This window comes from Aedes albopictus, chromosome 2, assembly GCF_035046485.1.
Source record: "Aedes albopictus strain Foshan chromosome 2, AalbF5, whole genome shotgun sequence".
Lineage (NCBI taxonomy): Eukaryota > Metazoa > Arthropoda > Insecta > Diptera > Culicidae > Aedes > Aedes albopictus.
Window position 1 is genome coordinate 493,076,314 of NC_085137.1, and position 23,320 is coordinate 493,099,633.

General features: G+C 40.4%; 1 protein-coding gene across 1 annotated transcript in view; it reads left to right on the forward strand.

Moving 5' to 3' along the window:
- The window catches only part of LOC115265439 (uncharacterized), a 38,506-nt gene that overhangs the window by 11,219 nt on the left and 3,967 nt on the right, over nt 1-23,320 (forward strand). Inside the window, exon 2 of the mRNA XM_029870560.2 lies at nt 16,502-17,075. Within this exon, the coding sequence (XP_029726420.2) occupies nt 16,820-17,075 (256 nt within the window). The 5' untranslated portion in view covers nt 16,502-16,819. The remainder of the gene's footprint in view (nt 1-16,501; nt 17,076-23,320) is intronic.

Consider the following 23,320-nt stretch of genomic DNA (forward strand, 5'->3'; position numbering starts at 1 on the left):
AGTCTTTTCAGAGCTCAAAATGAACTATGTGTTGTCCACAATATATCGATCCTTATAGAATCTTCTCCAGGGAAACAATTCCTGAAGATAATTCAACAAGGATCGAAACACTGACTGGAAGTAGAAAACATATAGTTATGTTAAATCCCTGAAATACTGAAATGCCAAAAAAAAAACAGTTGTCGTCAATATAGTATTAGCGCCACTTGGGCGGTGGCTTCTATATTCGTCTGTTTTCCACTATAACTCATTCAATTTTGAACCAATTGACTTGAAATGTTGTACACGGGTAGATACCCGAGCAAAGTCCAACAACAAAATTACAGCAAATCGAAAACTTGATTTGTATTCAGCAACAAATTGATATCACATTTTGATATCATTTTATCTCTTTTTAATTTGATTTCAAATTTTGCTTTCGGTTAGCTGTCATTTTAAATTAATGTAAATATTAAGTGTTACAATAGTTTTTGAATTTTTTAGTAAACTATGTAAAGTAATTCTGGGGATATATCATAAGTGCATTTGTATTATTGCATTTATGCTTTGATATCAACCGAAAAACTCTACCTTTAACGATTTTTCAATTTTCTTGCGCTGATAACAAAAACAGTTATCAATTTGTTATCATCGATAGCAGGAATTGTTTTCAATTTGCTGTCACAGGAACATTTTTCTACTCTCATTTTTGATGTTTTAACCGTTAAAACGACCAAAACGACAACAACCTGAGTTATCAAAATTTGCAATATCACAACATCAAAATTAGTTTTCAATTTGCTATCAGACTTTGCTCGGGTACTATACCTATCTCACCACATTCCAAAAGTTGTGTCAATTGGTTCTAATTTGAATGAGTTATAGTGGAAAACAGACGAATATAGAAGCCACCGCCCAAGTGGCGTGATTTCCTATTAAAAGTTGATACGAGAAACGAGAGCATCATGGATACTACAGTGGGGACCCGATTTTGTCAGCCCCCGATTTTGTCAGCCTTTTTGAAGTAAAAAATAAATTTGTATTTCATTCAGAATTTCCATTTTATAATCATTATTAATGCAGTTGATGTCTTCAGGCGTTATAGAAACATTACGCAATGAACAAAACTCGTGTAACTTTTAAAAACGGCCAAACTTTTTTTTTGTAAACTAACACATTGAGGCAATTTAAGCACCCAACCCTCGCCAATGTTTTAAACCAATATTGTTTTATATTGCTAAAAGATTCTAGCTCTCTCTCTTCTTGGCGTAACGTTCCAACTGGGACACAGCCTGCTCCTCAGCTTAGTATTTCATGAGAACTTTTACAATTTTTAACTATGATCCCCCTCAGCCAATGTTCATTTTCGTGTGGTAGGCATGAAGATATTTTATACACAAGGTAGTTAAGGAAATGTCGATTATGAAATGGATTCTGAGCTAACCGGGAATCAAACTCGTCACCCTCAGCATGGTTTTGCTGATTGCACGTGCGCTTACCACATCGGCTATATGGGCTTAAAGACTATTCTTCTTAATTTCCTCTGGAACAGAACAAACAATAAACGCTGCCTGTTGTTGTGATTACAAGTCAATCCATTTACTTCTTTTCGGCATCTCTGGGATTTCTCTAGGCTCACTTGTTTGGATTGATACAGATAGGCTAACATTTGAAAAGGGCGCACCAAAGTTTTTGCTTCTCCCTTCCTTCTGAGCGCATGGCCCATTTTTATGTAATCTTTGACCAGTAACAGATAGAGCAGACTCCCTTCTATCTGACAACGGGATAAGTTTGCATAAATAAATTAAATACGCTTAGACGGGATGGAAGAAGTTGATACATGCAATGGATGTTCCGTTCTTTTTTACATGTTGGTCTAGATTTATTATGAGATTTGTATTGTAGATTTCCTGCTTGAATTGCTTAAAAAAATGCTGTGAGAATTGTATTCATTAGAAACCCTTAAGGAATTCGAGATGGGATTCCCCCAAAAATTCTTGCTGCGATTCCTTCAAGAACTTTTGCGTGGTTTCTTGTAAGAATTTCTCCAAGAATTCCGCCGGACATGTTTAAAGGAATTCTTCCGGGATTTTTATTACGATTCATCAAAGTTTGTCTCTTTAAGATTTTCTCAGGCATTCCTCCTATGATTTCCCCAGAAGCTTTTCTTGAGACTTGTTCTTGAACTGCTGCTAGGATTCCTCCAAAAGTTTTGCTGATATTTTGACAGCATTTTTTCTCAAAAATTTCCTACATGAAATCGTACAACGATGTTATCCAGGGGTTTTTCCAAGGATTTTTCCAATAATTCCTCCTACAATTGCTACGTGGATTTATCCAGGGATTATCCTAGCGATTCGTTCAAGACATCCTGCTGGCATTTCTTCATACATATCTGTTTGGATAGTTTATCTGTTGATAGATATCTGTTTGGATAGTCCTGGAACTTCTGCTGGAGTTCCTCCAAGAAATTTGCTGGAAATTTGAATAAGAACCTTTTCCGATATTTCGCTAATAATTGTTCATGCATTCTTACTATGATACCCCCAGGTTGACGAACTCCTGTTGAGATTCCTTCAGAAATTCTTGCTGGTATTCCTGTAGGACTTTATTCAGTAATTTCTACAGAAACTCCTCTAGTGATGTATTTAGAGAATTCTGTAGATACTTTTGCAATAATTCCTAGATAATTTACTGCGTGCTTTAGTCCATGCATAAATCTACGGAAGGAACAAATTTCTCAAATGGAAGAGAACGTGCCCCTGGAGCCAACCTACTGATGAATAAATCTAGCGATTTTCCTAGGATTTTTTTCAAGAATTCCTCTTAGGATTCCTTCAGGGATCCTTCTAAGAATTTCGTAAAATGTTCCTCTATTGATGCCTTCAGTTACTCATACAAGAATTTCTCTAGAGATCTCACTATGATTCCTCTGTTAGATTTCCCAATTAGGCATACTCTATGGATTTTCCGGGGGTCCCGCTTCAGATTTTTCCAGGGTTACCTCTCGGTATTTTTTTACGAAAATCCCTTGCTTATGATATTCCTTTAGAAATTTTTTTGGAAACTCTTCTGGAATTCGTGCTAGAATTTAACAATTCATGTCTGCTATGGTTTCTTCTGAAATTGCTTCAGATATTTCCCCAGTACTTTTTTCCAGGAATTCCTCAATGGATTTCTCAAGGTGATTTCTTCAAAGATTGCCGTAGGGATGCTAAAGAAATTCCCTTTAGTGATTTCTACGGAGATTGCAGTAAGGATTCTTTCATAAATTACTTAAGGGATTTATCCGGAGCTCCTGTAAAGGTTTTTGCAGAAGCTACTTACGGGATCCCTTCGGGAATGTCTTGACATTTACGTTCCGTATATCCTCGGGTAGTTTCTCTCAAGATTTCCCCGTACATTTCTTCAAAGATTTTTCCAGAGATTCTTTAGAGATAAGGCTCTGGAAATTAAAGTGGAAAGGCAGCGGAAATGTAGCTAATTTGGACAGTATGAGTGTCTATACTTGTCAATCAAATGTTGGTTCATTTTCATTCGTTGACACCTAAAGTTAGATCTTATGATTTAAACTGCGCTAACCAGTGTCAACTGTCTTCTGTTATAAAATAAAAAGAAACAAAAGGTTTAATAATTCTGCTGTAAAAAAGCACTGAATGTTAACTTTGCCAAATACCATTTTCCCGGGCCCCACATTTTAGGGGCCCCCACAAGAACCTTTTTGCTTGCTAAACATTAACAAAAACAAAGAAAAGCTTATTTGCTCATGGAATTTGTACCTCCGAGGGGCCTCCACATCCACTCTGGCCCCGGGCCCCCACAATCCTTAATCCGGGCCTGGATATGGCTAACACAAGGGCCCCTATATCTACAACTGTTAAGGGGTCCTGGTTGGTCCAGGAACATTTCGTAATGAAAATTTCATTGACTTCGTTGGGCATAGTGTATCTTCATGCCTGTTCCACGATATACACATGTAAAATTGTCATTGTCAGAGGAAGGTCTCAGTTAATTACTGTGGAAGTACTTATAAGCTGAGAAGCAGGCTTTGTACCAGTGGGGTCGTTGCACCAAAAATGGGTAACACTTAAATTGGTTTCACCCAGGCACATCTGGGCGCAATACGGTGAGTCGAAAAGGAGAGCGTCCAACATAGCTCTGGTCCACACAAGTTCCTACCTCATGCTTTCACGGGTCAAGCGATGACAAAGACCGCTAGCTAAGAGTTGTGTGCTTAGTTGGTAGTGCATCCTGGGCACTGTTGTCCTTCTGACTTCAGCTAGATTGAGGAGGTACGACCCGAGCGTCTGTTCACCAAGGAGGTGCGGCTCAAACAGCGTCTGTTCTGGCATCCAGCGGCTGAGTAAGAAATGCTGCATTACGCCCAACTAAATCCAAAGTGGTAGCCCTACCATGGTGGATAGGGGACCTTAGGCCAACAACCAACTGTTTCCGAAACCCAAAAAACCATTACAGAAACGGAACATCTATTAGATGTAAACAGGAACATTTTAAATCGTTTTCCCTTTATTCTCTGAGGTCAAGAATAATTGGATGGTCTATAACATCCCAATCTCTGCAAAACGTCATGACATTTTGTATATTTTTGTTATTGAGCATCAAAACTTTTTTAAATACACCGGGATAACTTGATAATAACGCTATGAAAAATATGGACTCCAAAGGGTTAATATCTCCTTAATCCGAACAAAATTATTCATTCGTTTTTGATAAATACGATATAGAGATAACAACAAAAAGTACACAGCAAAACTACAGCATCATCGTCGTCATCGTCCATGCATGCCATCTTCCACAACAGGGTGATCTGTCCCGTAAATACCCAAAACGATTAACACTCGCGATTGGCTTTGTCGTCTTCGTCAAGAAAAAAAACAAGTCCGCATTACCCCTATCGAGGGAGCCGGGGCTCCCGGAGCCTAGACTAACCCCCCCATCATTACACTTGATCGACGAGATGGGGCAGAGCAAAAAGTTAAACGAACCGCGAGTGCCTCCAAACTATATTGAAACCGATGATAATCGACGATCCCTCCGATTGGTGAATCGTGGATGATAATTCAAGCGCGCACATTATACTAAGCAGCGCGCGCGGTGCGATGGTGGTGGACGAAAAGGATGGGGTCGCGCGCGCACGCTCTAGCTAGCATATTGCTTGGCAATAAGAAACGGAGAACTCAAGCGTTTATGACTTGTTAAACATAGAGAGTAAATGAAGTAATAATAATAATCGTGCGAGATGGTGGCTGCTAAAAGTGACGGACGAATTTCGATGATCGCATAACGACGACGACGCCCGCTCGTGCGTCGGACAGCACCGATCGATGGGTGATTAGTGTGGTGTGAAATACGGTTCGAGGCGAGGTGCTGTATGAGGGCGCGAGTGTGTTGTACGTTTTCAATGTATGGGCAATAGCGTGGTAGAGTGAGTTTTTTTTTCACGATGAATAACTTAAGCAGTGATACTTGATGTGGAATTGGGATGACGAAAGGCTTATTCTAATCAGTTGGACTGTTCTTATTCTTCATGGCGTTCCAAACCTAGCTGAAATATAGCCTGCTTTTTTGGCTAACTATTTTCTATTAGCACATGTACAATTATTAACTGAGATCTTTTTCTTATCAATTGTCGACACGATGATACTCCATGCCCCACGAAATTGAAAAGTTTTATATTACGAAAACATCCCGAATCATCCAGAAAGCTTATCTTGTACCGACTTTTCAGACCCTCTAAGCAGAATACTCTCTTCGAATGAGTGTAATCAGTATTGTACCCTTTAATTCCGCTTTCTTTTGCTTATCCTTTGACAGATACGCGTATTTAGACTACAATATGTAATCTTCCCCAGTGTCAGTTATCCACTTTGTCACTGAGGAAGATTACAAGTGATAGTCAAAATAATGCGTGTACACTCCCGATCAAAATTTTGGGGTCACCCTCTCGAAAACATGTCATTTTTCTAGACCCATTTCTTCGCCAATTTGCGTCCGATTTCAAAACCCTACACGCAAAACAAGAAAGGCAACCAAAAATTGAGATATGCATTTTCTACCATTTAATGTATTAAAAACTTTTCAGTGTACTATGGGTTTAGAGTCGTATTTATTTACGAAGACAAAAATGTTCCTGTCAAGTCCCGTCATTTTTTTTTGCATTATTGTGAAAAGAGTACGGATACTCTAGTGTGGCTTTTCCTAAAATCTGCTGAATAATTATTCTCTATACAATTTCAAAATGTTCTACAAAGTTATAGCAAGTTTACAAAAAAAAACTTTCAAATGATTTAAACCTTTCGAAAAGTTTTCAATAAATTGCAACTTTTTTTTCCCTTTAGACATATTTTAGTCGAGACCAACGGTACATGAAGACCAATACATTAGTCATAAACTTTCAAAATTTAATTTAATTCGGTTCGCTTAATCCTAAGGAACAGTAATTTGATAAACGGAAGTCAAATAATAGGTATTCTACTAGAAGGGCTCTAATTTCGTGTAGAGTTAATCAATCAAGACCAAATTTGTACCAATTATATCTAATTCGTTGAGGAACAAGTAAATAAAATTTGAATAGTTTTGTTGTACTTTATAAAAGGTAACAACTTGCTAAAAATGTTTTAGGCAATTTATCAAACTTGGCATGCTTTTGAATATACCACTAGGCGGCGCTAGAGATCAAGCAAATTTTAAATTTCATATATTTCAGAACTCTGGTCACTTACAAAGTTGGTGTCTTTGACAATGTTGTTTGGTAGGCCAAGGGGTTACAGTTAATAGCCCACTTGTTTCGAAATTCCGCCACTAAGAAGCGCTAGTTACACATTTCCAAAATTATGCAAATGAACGATTTTTTTCGTAAAGTACCTGAGCAGGAACGAATAACTGACACATAACTAGAGCATACCAAAGTCAGGTATCATACCAAGACAAGGTATTGGTTGGTTATCCAGGTATTGGAAATAACTTATTTTGGTATTTTGTAGATATTGATAGAATACCTCAACGAGTTATTGGTTTGGTGTTGAGGACTGTTTGAGGTAATATTCAGTTATGGAAAAATCAATATTTGTATGGAAACATCGCCGATTATTATTTAGGTATTGCCATACCTGATGTCATTATTCACGTGTTATGCACAGAATATTCACCAGTTATTATTTTAGGTATTTTACCTCTTATGCAGAGCTACTTAATACCTCATTCAGGTTGTAGGTATTCGGTTTTCCATACCTGAGTTTGGTATTCTTCAGCTATTTTCTCCTGCTCGGGTAATCAAAAAGCTGTAATTTTGTTTTCTTTGAACGTATTTAAGTCAAGTTCATGGTTTTTCAATGAGCTAAATATTAGTCATAAATGTGCAAAAATTCATTTCATTCGGTTCACTTAATCATGAGATATATCAGTTTAACGAAGAACACTCAAATATGAAACATTTTACTAGAGTTGCCCTAACTTCATGTAAAACTATCCAATCGAGCTCAAATTTGTATCATTCATAGCTAATTAGTTGTGCAACTAGCAGATAAAATTTGAGAATTTTCCCTACACTTTATAAAAACTTGGTGTCAGGCCATTCGGCCGAAGGTCATTAGGCCGAATGGTCATTAGGCCGAATGGTCATTAGGCCGAATGGTCATTAGGCCGAATGGTCATCAGGCCGAATGGTCATTGGGTCTTCTTCTTGCCGTTACGTCCCCACTGAGACAAAGCCTGCTTCTCAGCTTATTAACTGAGAGCTTCCTCTGCAAATGACCATTTTGCATGTGTGTATCGTGTGACAGGCACGAAGATACTTTATTGATGCTGAATCTACTGATATTTTACCCATGAATTTTTCCTTCTTTTAAATATAGGCTGTTCTTTCTAGTATCATTGCTGAAATAGTTTTTGGCGCTGAAACTGCTGATATTCAATTCATAAATTTTTCCTTCTTTAAAACATAGGCTATTCTTTCTAGTTCCATTGTTAAACTAGTTTTTGTCAAAAATTGTTGGAAAAGGTAAAAACAACGGCTAACTTTCAATTCGTCCTGATGACCATTCGGCCTAATGACCATTCGGCCTAATGACCATTCGGCCTAATGACCATTCGGCCTAATGACCATTCGGCCTAATGACCATTAGGCCTAATGACCTTCGGCCTAATGGCCTTCGGCCTAATGACCCAGCATCTAAAAACTTACAGCTTGCTGAATGTTTTCGAGATAATAAGTAAAAGTTGCATGCTTCTACTAATTTGCAACTAGCGCCGTCTACTGGCAGAATCTTAAACCAATCAGCTAATCAACTGAAAGGCCTTAATAAACCAAACAACATTGCCGAAGAAACCAACTTTCTAAGTGATCAGAGTCCTGAGATATATGGAATACAAAAATTGATTTATCGTCAGCGCTACCTAGTGGTGGAATTTTGAATCAAACGGCCCATCAAAAGTAAGACCTTGGCTGACCTAACAACTTTGCCAAATACACCGAATATTTAAGTGATCATGGTGCTAAGATATACGGTATGGAAATTTTGCAAGTGCTACGTCTTGCTGTCTGTGATATCTGTCATGCCAGAGACAAACAGACGTAACACTGATGAAATGTTTATACCAAATATCTCATGATCCTAATTACTTGGAGAGTTGGTGTCTTTGGCAATATTATTTGGCTGGTCAAGAACTAACAAATGATGGACCGTTTGTTTCAAAATTCCACCACAAGACGGCGCTAGTGAGCATACAAATCTTATGTTCCATATATCTCAGGACTCTGATCACTTAGAAAGTTGATGTCTTCGGTGATGTTGTTAACTTAGTTAAGGCCTCTCAGTTGATTAACTGATTGGTTCAAGGTTCTGCCAGTAGGCGGCGCTAGTTGCAAATCAATTGAAGCATGCAACTTTTATTTAATATTTTGAATATATTCAGCAAGCTGTAATTTTTTCTAAGGTAAACCAAATATTCTCAAATTTTACCTGCCAGTTGCACAACTAGTTAGCTATAAACGGTACAAATTTGGACTCGATTGGATAACTTTACATGAAGTTGGAGCAACTCTAGTAAAATGTTTCATATTTGAGTGTTCTTCGTAAAATTGCTATATCTCTGGATTAAGTGAACCGAATGAAATGAAATGTCGCACAATTATGACTAATACATAGCTCTTTGAAAAACCTTTGACTTGACTTAGACACGTTCAAAGAAAACAAAATTTACAGCTTGTTGATTACTTCACGAAAAAAATCAATCGTTTGAATGATTTTGCAAATGTGTAACTAGTGCCACTTAGTGACGAAGTTTCGAAACAAGTGGACCATTAACTGTAAGCTCTTGACTAACTGAATAACATTGCCGAAGACATCATCTTTCTAAGTGGTGAGAGTCCTGAGATATATGAAATTTAAAATATGCTTGATCTCTGGCGCAGCTTATTGGTGGAATTTCCAATTAAACGATCCATCACCATCCATCATGGAATCGTAAATAAAATTATTAGAGAGCAGATTTTTGAATCAGTTTAACCAGATGTTTGACATACCAATAATGGGGAAAAGGATCAACAATTAAAAATAAACTTTCTAAAGCACAATATGTGTCTAAAAACTTAAACAGTTTTGTCTTCGTAAATACGGCTCTGGGCCCATTGTGCAGTGTGGTGGCTGTATCACTTCCATCGCCAAGCCACGTTTGTGTTGTTAATGATGGCTTTCAGCCTCTCGTCTATCCATGTGCAGTTGAAGCCGTGCTGGTTAGAGCGCAGGGTACTGTGAATCACCATTATAGTGTCTCGGTTCGATTCCCGTCGCCGCCCGTATTTCTTTTTAAACATGTTTTGGTAATTGATGCCGCCGCTGCTGCCATGACCAGTCTAAAAATAGAACAAATAAAGAGAAACCAATGCGACAGAGCACACGCACACATGCAAAATTTTCCTTTTCCAGATTCCAGGAAGCCAATACAATTTTTGGTATACTGCCACCTGCCAATTTTTGTATTTGCAAAGCCTTAATACAATATTTGTATATGTTTCAAACCGCATTGTATTAGAATCTGCCAATCTCCGGTTGCGTGTAGATTTCATTCAAAAGATAATAAGTCAAAGAAAGGTTAAACGTGTTTGAAATGATTTTGTTTCAAAAAAGTTTGTATGTAAACTCAAGCTAAATTTGCCAAATTTTCTTAAAAATGAATGCAAACTTACGGCAGTGTCGCTGGATCTTGAGTCAACCAAATTTAAAGATAGGAGCGGTAATATAACCTATTTTCTATTAGCTTTCATCTGCTTTTTTTACCGAACTTGGCTAAAAATCTAGTGATTTGTTGATATCTGTGTCATCTTTCATTCAATTTTAATTCTTCTTGGATTTTTTTAATCATAATGAATGGCACTTGCTGCATAGACATTGTACCACACATATTTGTTGAAAATTACATACTAAAACATATTAAAACAAAAATTGCTTTATTTTTTTAAATGTGATGATATGTATTTAATTCACATAACATTTTTATATAAAAAAAATCGTTGAATACGTCAAACTTTTGGCTGATACATCATATTGAGGGGTGATCCCAATCTTTTGGTCGATGTCATCAAGAGTTAATTTACTTAATAACTTTTTTTCCTAGATTTTTTAGCCAAGATCGGCAAAAACCTGTAGAAGTCTAATAGAAAATAGGTTATATTACCGCTCCTATCTTTTAATTCGGTAGACCCAATTTCCAGCGACTCTGCCGTAAGTTAACATTCATTCTTAAGAAAATTTGGCAACCTTCAATTAAGTTAACATATAAATATTTTTGTAAAATTTTTACAATCTCATACTCATTCCGCTTACTGCTCTGACTTCCGGTTGTTCAATAGAGGTAATAAACCATAGAGGAAGAATGTCGCTGGCGTCGCTGAAACAACATCTCTTGCTGGCGGAAATGGGCAAGGATATAAGTGTCAAAGCGAAAAAATATGCAGTATGACAGATAGATACCCGACTTGGTTCCGAACGAGAAAAATAGGGAACAGCAGCGACATTCGTCCTCTATAGTTTTTTAACTCTATTGGTTGTGCACAACCACCACCTCTGTTTTGCGGTGAGCCAATTACTGTTCCCTGAAGCTTATTCACTCTTCCACAACTGCGAACGAGTGGGATCAGTCAATTCTTCGATCGATTCACCATAGGGCCTGTCCATGAGCTATGTAGACTTTGAGGAGGAAGAGGGCGGTTCTGACCAAACTCTACAATCCATACAAATTTCAAGCATATTGTAGGCTAGTGTTGTCTACATATATACAGCCATTCATTGAAACAATCCTGGAAAATGATTGGATCGACTATTCCTATAATTTTTTTGTCATCGTTATTAACTTCTAGTTTGTAATGTATTACTAACATTTAAGCGGCCAGGCCTACCGTGCAGCGATATGGAAAGCTATTGTGGAAACCAGTCTTGTGCATCATCACCTCCATAAAACAAAAAAGCCGTAACATCAACATTGCCCTTCTTCCTCCATCAACCCTACAGCCGACCGTCTCAATGTTGCAAACAAACACATTCGCGACGAACGGATTAACACGGTTACAGCTCCCACCACGCTCTTTGAAATCTCCTGAGTAGCTCAACGCATGTTACCAGTCCTTCCGACGCAGAGCTATGTCACTCTTTGCTGTGGGTACTGCCATCCACTAGTCTAGTCTACACATACACAGCAAATCAATGAAAGAATCCTGAAAAATTATAGAAACGACTACTTCCATCATTTTTCTTGCCATTATTAATGATTGCAGTACATCGGAGATGCATTACAAGCATTAACGTTGAACAATTCGTCATTGAAATCATCGTCATCTTCAAACATTCGAAAGCAGTTTTTTCGTTCAAAACAAAAGTCTTTACTATGAAAATATATTCACTGTATTCCACATGAAGAATAGAACGCAATGAATATATTTTCATGGTCGATGTTGTGATTTACAGCGAGAAAACTGCTTTTTATTTTCCGAAAACTGATGACGGATGCTTGAGCCTTAAAGCGGCCAGGCCTACTGTGCTATAAACAATAAAAACAATGAGTGGAGATATATCTGAGGACTGTGAAAATCGGTAGGGGTGACGATGCTAAGACGGTTAATGTCACCCCTTGGGCCTTGGTGCTTCCTGGGATGGAACACAGGTATTTAGTCCATGTCCTAGCCCTAGTGCCTAGGCTTATGCGCCATTTGTCTCTGAAACTAAAAAAAGGGAAGATGCCCTTCTAACCCATTTACAGTAATTAGCCCAGTGTATCACTATACGACAACTCAAAGATTATTAAAACAATCAATAGTAGGTACTTATGAAGGTATAGCAGTTCTGCTCTTTGCATCATGGTTTTTTTTTTTCTAAAACCTGTTGTCTTCAAAGCTAGCCTCAAAACCTTCCTTTCAAACTGAAATCAATTTGACCGACGAAACCCCCTCATAACGATGAAAACAAAACCACCGATAAAAACCAAAATCACCCTACATAGATTTGTAAATCAAGCCCATGCACAAGGGGGGGGGGGTTTGTTTGTTAAACCCTCCCCATTACCGATGCTCCATACACTAGGCGCCACTCCGCCTTTTGCCGCAATTGGGAAAACCCCCTCCCTTGGCGCCACTTCTGTAACTAAACAAGGATCCTGAGCAAAGACGGATAACAAAGTGACTTTGATAATAAACTGTGTTATCGGTGTTATCATTTTGTTCTTTTTGTTATCATCTTTTTCAATTGATGATAACAAATTTAGTTTTTGGTCTATCGCGATAACATGAAAATAATAAATGATAACAAAATATGTTGCCTGTTACCTGTAAATACGCGTTTTGAGTATTTCAAAGCTTTTCCAAAACTTAGGGTCTGATGAATCTCGAATCTAAAAATAGATTCCGCTTTCCACCTTCAATGCGACTGTAGTACGAAAGCGTAGCCTTCAATTACTCTCACCCTCACTGAGTACCATTGGTATAGAGGCTTTCGGCTGCGACCGACACTCACTTGATCAAGGTTCGAGACCCGCCTGGGCGCAATAGTTGAAAACATTGGTTGTAGATTATAAGAAACTTTTTTCAATTGCTGACGGTGTCGGTAAAGTAGATTTTTACTATTTTGATCGATAAAGTAGCTATGAATGCTAACTATTAGTCCTGCTCCTGTTTATGAGGCCTTATCTACGCTAAAACATTTTAAAATTCCCGTGAATTCCTCATCGGTGATCCTCCCCTCATTGTCAGCCTCAGTCGCCATTGGTCCTACGAAAGGAGACCAAGGACTAGGATCATGACGTGGAAACGCCCCGATGATCCCCTCCAATATCTCTGGAGATTGCTCTGTAGGAGCCATTACACCTACACAGTGTAGGCTACACCTAGGTCGAATTGATTCTCTGACAGAGACTCTCAAAACAGGCATTCTTACTTGACCCTATATTTTTGAAGCACATTTTGATTAAACTCCTATGTGTTCTTGACAAATCTGGTAGGGATGGATTTCGGCATACTTTAGAACTCTTTTACCAAACATTTAGCAAATTTGTGGGTAGGGAAGCCTTTCAGGGTTATGTCTGCCAGTGTTATTGGTCCGGATAGTGGTCGAGTTGGCCGTAAATATCTGTATGGTCTTTCGTATGGTATTTTCCATCTGAAGTTCATGGTCAATAATAATGACCGATGCCTTTGACTGCCTGAATAGATCAGTAGAATACTGATTTCATCATTACTGGAATGTTGTCTTGTTTAATGGCGTCGGTTACGATATTTCATGTTGTATGTTGGTCTTTGAAAGCAACATTTTGCGTAATAGTCTTCTCTATGTCTAAGATGATCTGTTCCGCATCTGATTCCACAGCCCCTTATTGAAGTGTGTCAATCGTTCAACATTAAATGCAGGGAATAGTGCTTAAGTGTTAGCTTGTCTATTTTGGCGTAGTTGCGTTTGATATTCTCCGCCAATCTATTTCGGTCTTCCTGGTAACGCTCTGTGAAACTTTACTTGAGTCTGTGGAATACACTTCATCTTGACAACTGCTTCTAAATGAAATATATGTTAACTAGGGTATGGAAGAGTAGGATACACCTATAGCAGGTGCAGTCCCGTGCGAAGAAGGGGAGGAAGGTTTCGGTTCCAAACCCCAAAACGCCGCCCTTCTGAACAAGGCCATCCAGGTAATGTTATATTTTGTTGTATTTTTATGACCAAACACGATTAGCAGTTTATTCCATCATGATAATCACTCCACGCAGGAGCCATGCATCCCTGTCGAAAAAACTTTTAAAATGATGTATCAAAGGGATTTTCATCCTGAGGCTGGTTTATCTCGAAGCCAATGTAAATTTACGAGGAAAGATGCATTCAGCGCCTTCAAATGATTTTTATGAGAAACTAGCTGTACCCGGCAAACTTTGTCTTGCCTAATGCGTTTTTTGACATTTCAAGTTTCTAGCCAAGACCATGTCCCCGATCAAAATGTATGGAAGATCAATTTTAAAAACTCTCAATTTTCTCATGTTTTTTGCCTCATAAACCTTCCTTGGGTAAAAACTAACAGAACAAAACTAAGGCGACCCAAATCGGACCATCCGTTCGCAAGTTATGCGCGGTCCCACGTATGCCACTGCATTTTTATATATATAGATTAGTCTGTTACGAAGTTGTTTCTGAACAATATCTCTATATTATTAAAATTTTAAGCTACATAAAAACTGTCTTCAGCAAACTTGCTCAAAATTGATAGATCTACAACGTTTCCCAAAAATGTATATAGTTATTCTTGCAAGTGAAAAAGTTTGGTTTCCAATTTCTTTGTAAATATGGACCTCTCTAATTTTTATGAATATTGGAACAACTTTGTAGAAGACCATATTTGTCTAATAAATCATTTGAAGGCGCTAAATGCATCTTTCCTCGTTAATCTGGGTCCTGGACGTCAAGCAATGGTTTTACACTCCTTCTGAAGAATGAACTTACATTTTTGTGTTCGATTTTAAATGTTATCTACAGTTCTAAATAACAAGATAAGTCCTCGTAGAGGGAAACATTTATATAAAGTTGCATTTCTCATATTTGTTTTTTTTTTTTTAAATCAAAAACAATGATTCATGCATCACTAAGAGTCACCTAAATTTCTATTGCGAAACGATGCGGATCCATAATTGGCTCCCATAAATAGACTCCATCATTTAGCATCTCCTCGCATATCAGCCAGTTATAATGGCGGCAATCATCCCCATCGGTTTTACTAGACGGGCCATCATTTTCATAACGGGCAGTCAAAATGTTTTCACGCTCATCACCTCGCGGCGGCAGCTCTCCTCCAGCTCCGGTGAGGTTCCGCATATAGTAACGAGTTCATCTGCCCAATTTTTCCGTAAGTGCTAAACGGTGATGGCGCAAAAACTCCCAAGCAGTCCCAAGCCGGACCCATCCATGGTTTAGCAGCTCAATTAATTACAGATCGTTGAACACACTACTGACTGCGGAATCTACACGCACATTTATTAATTGATAGTCTTAGGCGCATCTTTTAAGCAGCGTTTTTTTTTTGTTTCGGTCAGTTCCGATCGAGCTTTTATGATCGATTCAATTGCCTTCTCATTTTCCGCGCACTTGCGCACACACCGAGCCAATCATCCGCTTCAGCCAGTGAATTGCACGTATCGCCCGAACGTCTGTCTGTGCGTTCAGTAGGCATTCAAATCGATTTTTTTTGTGGGGTTGATTTTTAGCGCCTGGTCTCTCTCTTCCTCTGTCTTTCACGGCTTGTTTCACCTTCCACCGCACAATGAGCTGGGAATCGGAAGTTTGCAACGAAATGCACAATATTTATACGAATCTGCGAATGTTATGTTAATAACCGGGCCCATATGGGGCTGTCCATAAACCACGTGGTCATTTTTTTTTAGACTTCTCAACCCCCCCCCCCCCCCCCCCGCGTGGTCATTTGTCCATACAAAAAATTTTATTCGTCCATACAAAATGCTCATAGGCCGAACCCCACCCCCCCCCCCCCCCCCCTCATGACCACGTGGTTTATGGACAGCCCCTATAGCCGCAGCAATAAGCGAGCGGGGGTTCAGCAATTTGTGACGTTTTCAACTCCAGATTGATTCAAGAACTTTTTTGTAATGACAATTTCACTAACTTCTTTGAACAGAGAGCATTTTCGTGAATGCCATACAGTATACGAATTCAAAAATTTAGCGGAGGAAGCTCTCAGCTTAAAACTGTGGAAGCTGAGAAGCAGGATTTATCCCAGTTTGATCGTTACTCCAAGTAGATGAAAAAAATAAACTTTGCATTTTAATGTACGAGATTTCAATTCCTGGCCCATTGTGCTGCCCCACCCAGTAGGATCCAACCAAAGCAATTTTCGACAGTGCTTAAAATATGAAATAAATCCCAAAACATCATCATCCATCATTTTGCCATCGATCAGCATCACAGTGGGAAAAGTAGTTCATTTTTGCTCTCTTTTCTTCTCAATTTTTATCACCAAACAGGCTATTTTCCACAAAATGTGATCCCAATCGGCTTCCAACTCAAAGAAACACATAGTCAATCGATGAGCAGATAGCAGAAGCAGTCGGAACCCGATCGAAGTAAAACTACCAAAGAGCACCAAATAGCATCAATTGAAGCAGAAGAAAACAAACACGAAACGCAGACGCGACGGTAGAAGGAACGGAAGAAAATAGTAAGCTTTACAACAAACCGAATTAATCGGTTCAGGCACGGCAGCGCAGCGCCGCCGTTGAAAGTGAAATAAGCAAACTGTAGACAGAAAAGCCATCAATCTGGAATCGCAAACGATCGTCGATATGCTGCAAAGCACGCTGGGGTCAGCACAGCGGTTTAAAAAGCGCGAGCGGACGCAAAACTGGGCCTATGAGGAGAAGCATTTTTTGCTGGAACTATGCCGGAAGGATATGCACATTATCGAGAATAAGCGGCTGGACAGTGCGCTCACCTCGCTGAAGAACCGAGCGTGGAAGATCATCCACCAGCAGTTCGCGATCGCCTTCGGGACGGACCGGAACTGCAACAGGCTGAAGGAGCAGTGGCGAAGGATGAAAGGTGAGTGGTTGTTAAGTGTCATACTTTTACGTTTCATTTTATTACACATTTAAGATAACATATAATCACTATCAATACGCCACATTAAACGGTTCGTGGCTGCCATGCTCCATCTTCGATTACGCCTAATGCTCGACATATCACGTTCTATATGATCCAACCATCTTTCCCGTTGCGCTTCTGGCTCTCTTGTACCTACCGGATCTGTAGCAAATATCAACTTTGCAAGGTTGTTGTCCGGCATTCTTGCAACATGCCCTACCCACCGTATCCTTCCAGTTTTGGCCACCTTCTGGATGCTGGGTTCGCCGTAGAGTGCAGTGAGCTCGGGGTTTATCGTTCTCCGCTACAAACCGTTCTCTTGCACACCGTTGGAGATCGTTCTTAGCACGCGATGCTCGAAAACTCCGAGTGCTTGCAGGTCCTCCTCGAGACTGGTCCATCTCGTGTCCGTAGAGGACTACCGGTCTTATTAGCGTTTTGTACTTGGTGCATTTGGTGCATGGATGAATCTTTTTAGACCGCAGCTTCTCCTGGAGGAGCCCGTAGAAGGTCCGACTTCCGCTGATGATGCGCCTTCAAATTTCACGACTCATAAGGATCCGAGGTAGACGAATTCCTCTACCACCTCGAAGGTATCCCCGTCTATCGTAACATTACTACCCAGACGGATCCGGTCGTGTTCGGTTCCGCCTACCAGCATGTACTTTGTTTTTGAAGCATTCACCGCCAGCCCGACCTTTGCTTCGCGTTTCAGGCGGGTGTACAGTTCTGCCACCGTTTCAAATGTTCTGGCGATAATTTCCATATCGTCCGCAAAGCATATAAAATGACCGGATTTTGTGAAAATCGTTCCCCAGCTGTTGAGCCCGGCTCGTCGCATCATACCTTCCAGAGCGATGTTGAAGAGTAGACATGAGAGTCCGTCACTTTGTCGCAGTCCCCGGCGAGATTCGAATGAACTGGATAGTTCACCCGAAATCCTTACGCAGTTTTGCACACCGTCCATCGTTGCTTTAATCAGTCTAGTCAGCTTCCCAGGAAAGCCGTTTTCGTCCATGATTCTCCATAGCTCTGCGCGGTCGATACTGTCGTATGCCGCTTTGAAGTCGATGAACAGGTGATGCGTTGGGACCTGGTATTCACGGCATTTCTGGAGGATTTGCCGTACGGTAAAGATCTGGTCCGTTGTCGACCGGCCGTCGATGGAGCTGGCTTGATAACTTCCCACGAACTCATTCGTTTTAGGTGACAGACGACGGAAGATGATCTGGGATAGCACTTTGTAGGCAGCATTTAAAATGATGATCGCTCTGAAGTTCTCACATTCCAATTCTCCCTTTCTTCCACTCTTTCGGTAGCTGTTTGGTTTCCCAGATCCTGACTATCAATCGGGGCAGACAGGTGTCCAACTTTTCTGGGCGCATCTTGATAAGTTCAGTGGCGAAACCATCCTTACCAGCTGCTTTATTGTTTTTGAGCTAGTGAATGGCATCCTTAACTTCCTTCAGCGTGGGAGTTGGCTCATTTCCATCTTCTGCTGCATTGGCGTAGTCGTTTTCTCCATTGTCATGATCTCCCGTGCCTACGTCCTCCAACCATTCAGGTGCTCGTCAAAGTGCTGCTTCCACCTTTCGATCACCTCACGTCCGTCCATCAAGAGGCGTCCGTCCTTATCCTTGCATATTTCGGCTGGTGGCACGAAACTATTGCGGGATACGTTGAGCTTCTCGTAGGACTTCCGTGCTTCATTGGAACGGTATAGCAGTTCCATTTCCTCGCCCTTCGCTACTTCCAGGCGGCACGTTTTCTCCCGAAAGAGGCGGGTCTCCTGCTCCGCTTCTGTTTGTAACGTTCCACGTTCTGTCGGGTCCCTTGCTGCAGCAATTACCGCCCGTGCTGCGTTCGTTTCCTCCAAACTCGCTCTACACTCCTCGTCGAACTGGCTGCTTTTACTTTTCTCCAGCAGTCCTCTAAAGGGACCTCATCGAGCTGGCCCTCGTCTGGCAACGCGGCCTCGAGATTCTGCGCGTATGTAGAGGCGACAACTGGTTGTTTTTGTCGCTCTAGCTTGTACCGTTGCGGCCGCTGGTACCGTACATTGTTGATGACGGAAAGTTTTTGCCACAGTTTGACCACCACCAGATAGTGGTCGAAGTCGATGTTGACGCCACGATAGGTCCTGACGTCGATAATGTCGGAGAAGTGCCGTCCGTCAATCAGAACGTGGACGATTTGTGATTCCGTCTGCTGTAGTGATCTCCAGGTGTAACGATAAGGGAGGCTGTATTGGAAAAAGGCGCCATGTTTTTGAAGGCAGCGAAATCAAAGAGTCGTAGGCCGTTTCCATTCGTCTGCTGGTGGGCGCTGAACTTTCCAATCGTCGATCTGAATTCCTCCTCCTGGCCTACCAGAGCGTTTGAATCTCCTATGATGATCTTGACGTCGTGGCTTGGGCAGCAGTCGTGCTCACGTTCGAGCTGCGCGTAATGCGTCTTTGTTATCATCATTGCTTCCGGAGTTAGCGCTATGAGCTTTTATTATGCAGAAGTTGGCCTTGATTCTCAACCTGCACATTCTTTCGTCAATCGCCCACCAACCGATCATGCGCCTCCACATATCGCCCATCACGATGAAAGCTGTTCCCAGCTTACGTGTGTTGCCGCAACTCTGCAAAAGCTGGAAATATTAAAAGTTCAATATTGCAAAACGATCGCTTCAGGGCTGTTTATAGACATTTTGGGGCTGTTTCAAGGTTTTTTTTTCTGGAGAAGTTTAATGACGTTTACTGCCGTTCTAAGCACATCTGTATCATGTTGTTTTTAGACGCATACTGTCCCTCCACTCCAACTTAAAATACATCTTAAAATCAATATCAGAAAGGTGCTCAACGTTATCCAGAAATATTTTTTTGTGATGCAAAATAAAAAAAATATGATTTTAACTTCAAATGGCACTGTTGTATAGAAAAAACACGGCTTAGAAGGGCAGTTCAGTGGCATTTTAAAGACATTAGGGGGTTTTCAAGAGCGTTTCAATAGTATGAAGCACCTCAGAGACCCTCTGGAAAGCCCCTGAAACCCCAGAAGCCAGCCTAAAATCCCCTGGAATCCCCTGAGACTCCCTGAAACGCATCTGATACCTCTAGTCTAGATATCCCCTGAGACCTTCTAAAACACTCCTGTGATCTACAGGTCCCCTTTTGACGTCCTCTGGAACCCCCTAGAATACCCCTGAGACCCACTTAAGTGCCCATGAGACCAATTGATACCCTCCTGAAACACATTGGGACCCCCTTAACTTACCTAAGACCTCCTGAATGGTTCCTGAGATACTCTGCAACTACGCTGAAACCCTTTGAGCCCCTTGAAGTGATCCTAAGGTCCCCAGAAACCCCCCGCGATGCCCTGAATCGTTTTTGAAACTAACTGAAGCGCCCCTGACACCCCTGGATCCTCTTGAGACAAACCTGAGACCTCATTAAACGCCACTGAGACCTACTGGAACCTTCAGAAACTATCAGGGATCCTATTAAAACACTCCTGAGATCTTCTGGTACCCCACTGAAACTCCTTGGGATCCTCTGAAATGACCTCTACAACCTCCCTTTGCTCTTCCGTATAAACGCCTGAATAGCTCTTCTTCTTTTCATGCAATAAAAAGTTGCAGTACGACACGCAGTGGGACGGATTCTGATGCTTTGAAAACTTAACACAAATGACGGATAACGGCTCATACAAACACGATAACGAAAAACTAATGCATTTTCGAATACTTGAAAAAGGTCCAATTAAAACCGAAATCTAAATCGATAACTCCAAGGGCGCGTTGGTCCTCTGCACGTATGGTCCATGTTTTGTACCCATAGAGGACTGCCGGTCTAATCAGCATTTTGTAGATAGTTATCTTCGTGTTACGGCAAACCTTGTTCTAAGGAGTCCAAAGTGAGCTGACTTTCTTGCCACGATGTGTCTCTGAATTTCTCTGCTGGTGTCGTAGTCGGTGGTCACCATCCTCCCTAGAGCCCATTGTCGTTATCCGGATAATCGTTTCATTAGAACAGATGCTCAGAAGAGACCGAGTGTCGGCGGTTTGTGTCAGCTTGACGAAAAGTGACTCTCTATAGCGTATACTTTGTTCTGCAATTTCTCCCTTAATTCTAAATATTTTCCTGGAGGCAATTCGGAAATAATCGCAGGAGGAATCCCTAATTAATCTTTGAAGCAATTCCTAGAGGAATCATTGATAGAATTCTTGGAGGAGTCACTGTAAAATTTATAAAGTAATGCCTAATTCCACTACGAAAAGTTTCCAAAAAGAATTCCTTGAGAAATGTGCGTGAAATTCATGAAAAAATCCCAGGATTCTTGGAAGAATCCCGGGAGGAGTTCATGGAGGAATTCCGAAAGGGAATTCTGGAGGAATCCACCGAAAAGAATTCCTGGAGGAGTCCCGGAAGGAGCTCCTGAGAGGAATTCCTTGAGGAATCCCGGGAGAAATTCCTGGAGAGATCCGAGGAGGAATTTCTGTAGGAATACCAAGAGAAATTCATGGAGGAATCTCGAGAAGAAATTCTGGAGGAATTCCGAAAGGAATCTCTAGAGGAATCCCGGGAAGAATCTCAGGAGGCATTCCTGGAGGAATCCTGGCAGGAATTTCAGAAGGAATCCCGACAGGAATTTCTATAGGAATCCCAAGAGAAATTCCTGGAGAAATCTCGAGAAGTAATTTTGGAGAAATCTGGAAAGGAATTCCTGGAGGAATCCCGAGAAGAAATTCTGGAGGAATCCCGAAAAGAAATTCTTGGAGGAATCCCGACAGGAAATCTTGGAAGAATTCTGAGAGGAATTCCTGGACGAATCCCAAGAGGAATTCCTGGAGAAATTATGTACTAGAGGAATTCTGGCAGGAATTCATGGAGGAATCCCAAGAGAATACCCTGGAGGTATTCCGAAAGGAATCCCTAGAAAAATTCTAGAAGGAATCCCGAGAGGAAACCCTGGAGGAATCCCGAAAAGAATCCCTGGAGGAATTCCTGAAGGAATCCCAAGAGAATTTTTTGGAGGAATCCCGGGAGGAATTCATGGTGGAATCTCGAGAGGAAACCCTGGAGGAATTCTGAAAGGGATTCTTGGAGGAATCCCTGGAGAAATTTTTGGAGGGTTTCTGGGAGGAATTCAAGGAAAAATCCCGGGAAAAATTCTTGAAGTAATCCCATTCTTCGTAGTCAATGCTCCGATTGAGCTGAATTTTTTACTGTAACTCGCCTACATATGATATGCCAATTAAACGTTGAGAAAGAATTATTAAATTGTTTTTTTATTGAAAAAAATACATTTTTTCATATATTTTTGGAAATTTTGCTAAAATTTAAGCAGATTGTTCCTAAAACTTGCCAATATCTTGAATTTCATCAATCTGACGCAAATCCTGCATTCAGATGATCGAATGGTATTATATTCAGCTTTTAATTTATGGAAAAAGATTTAAAATTGGTTGAACAAAACGCAAGATAATTGTATTTTAGTAAATTCCATGTTTTAAAAAGTTGTAAAATTCAATATGGAGGGAAAACTCAAAAACTGTTCTACTTAATTTTTTTTTTGAAGCTCGGTTTCGAGATCAGCACTGAATTGGTCTTCAAAAATTTTGGTCGTTGACAGAAGTTCACGACTTTCGTTTTATTTTGTAAACTAGTGTAATTACCTGAAGTAATCCCGGGAGGAATTCCTGGAAGCATCCTTATACCAATTTCTAGTTGAATTCTTGAATCTCGGGAGTAATTCCCGAAAGAATTTCTGAAAGAATCTTTCAAGGATTTTCTTTGGAAATCTGGGGAAAAATTTATGGAGAAATTTATATAGGAATCCCTGGAGCAATCTTTAATGAAATTGTGGGTAGAATTTCTGTAGAATCCCTGAAGCAATCACTGGAAGATCCTTGAAGAGTCCCTGAGGAAATCCTGAAGAAATTCCAAGATTCCAGTAGAATTTTCGGAAAAATCACTGAAAAAATCCTGGAAAGGATCTTGTGATATGTTTTCGAACCCGATTTAATTCCGATTCAATTTGTTCATCGCAAGATTGTCCTAGTTCTATTGAACAATTTAGACGAAGACAGCATCATTCTAGGAGCAAAATACACAATTATTCGTATCGTGAGGCTCAGTGGTTTCCTTTTAACACGCAAAAAAATCCGTTCCGATATACGTGCACTTCCAGTCACGGCTGCGGGAACTATGCATA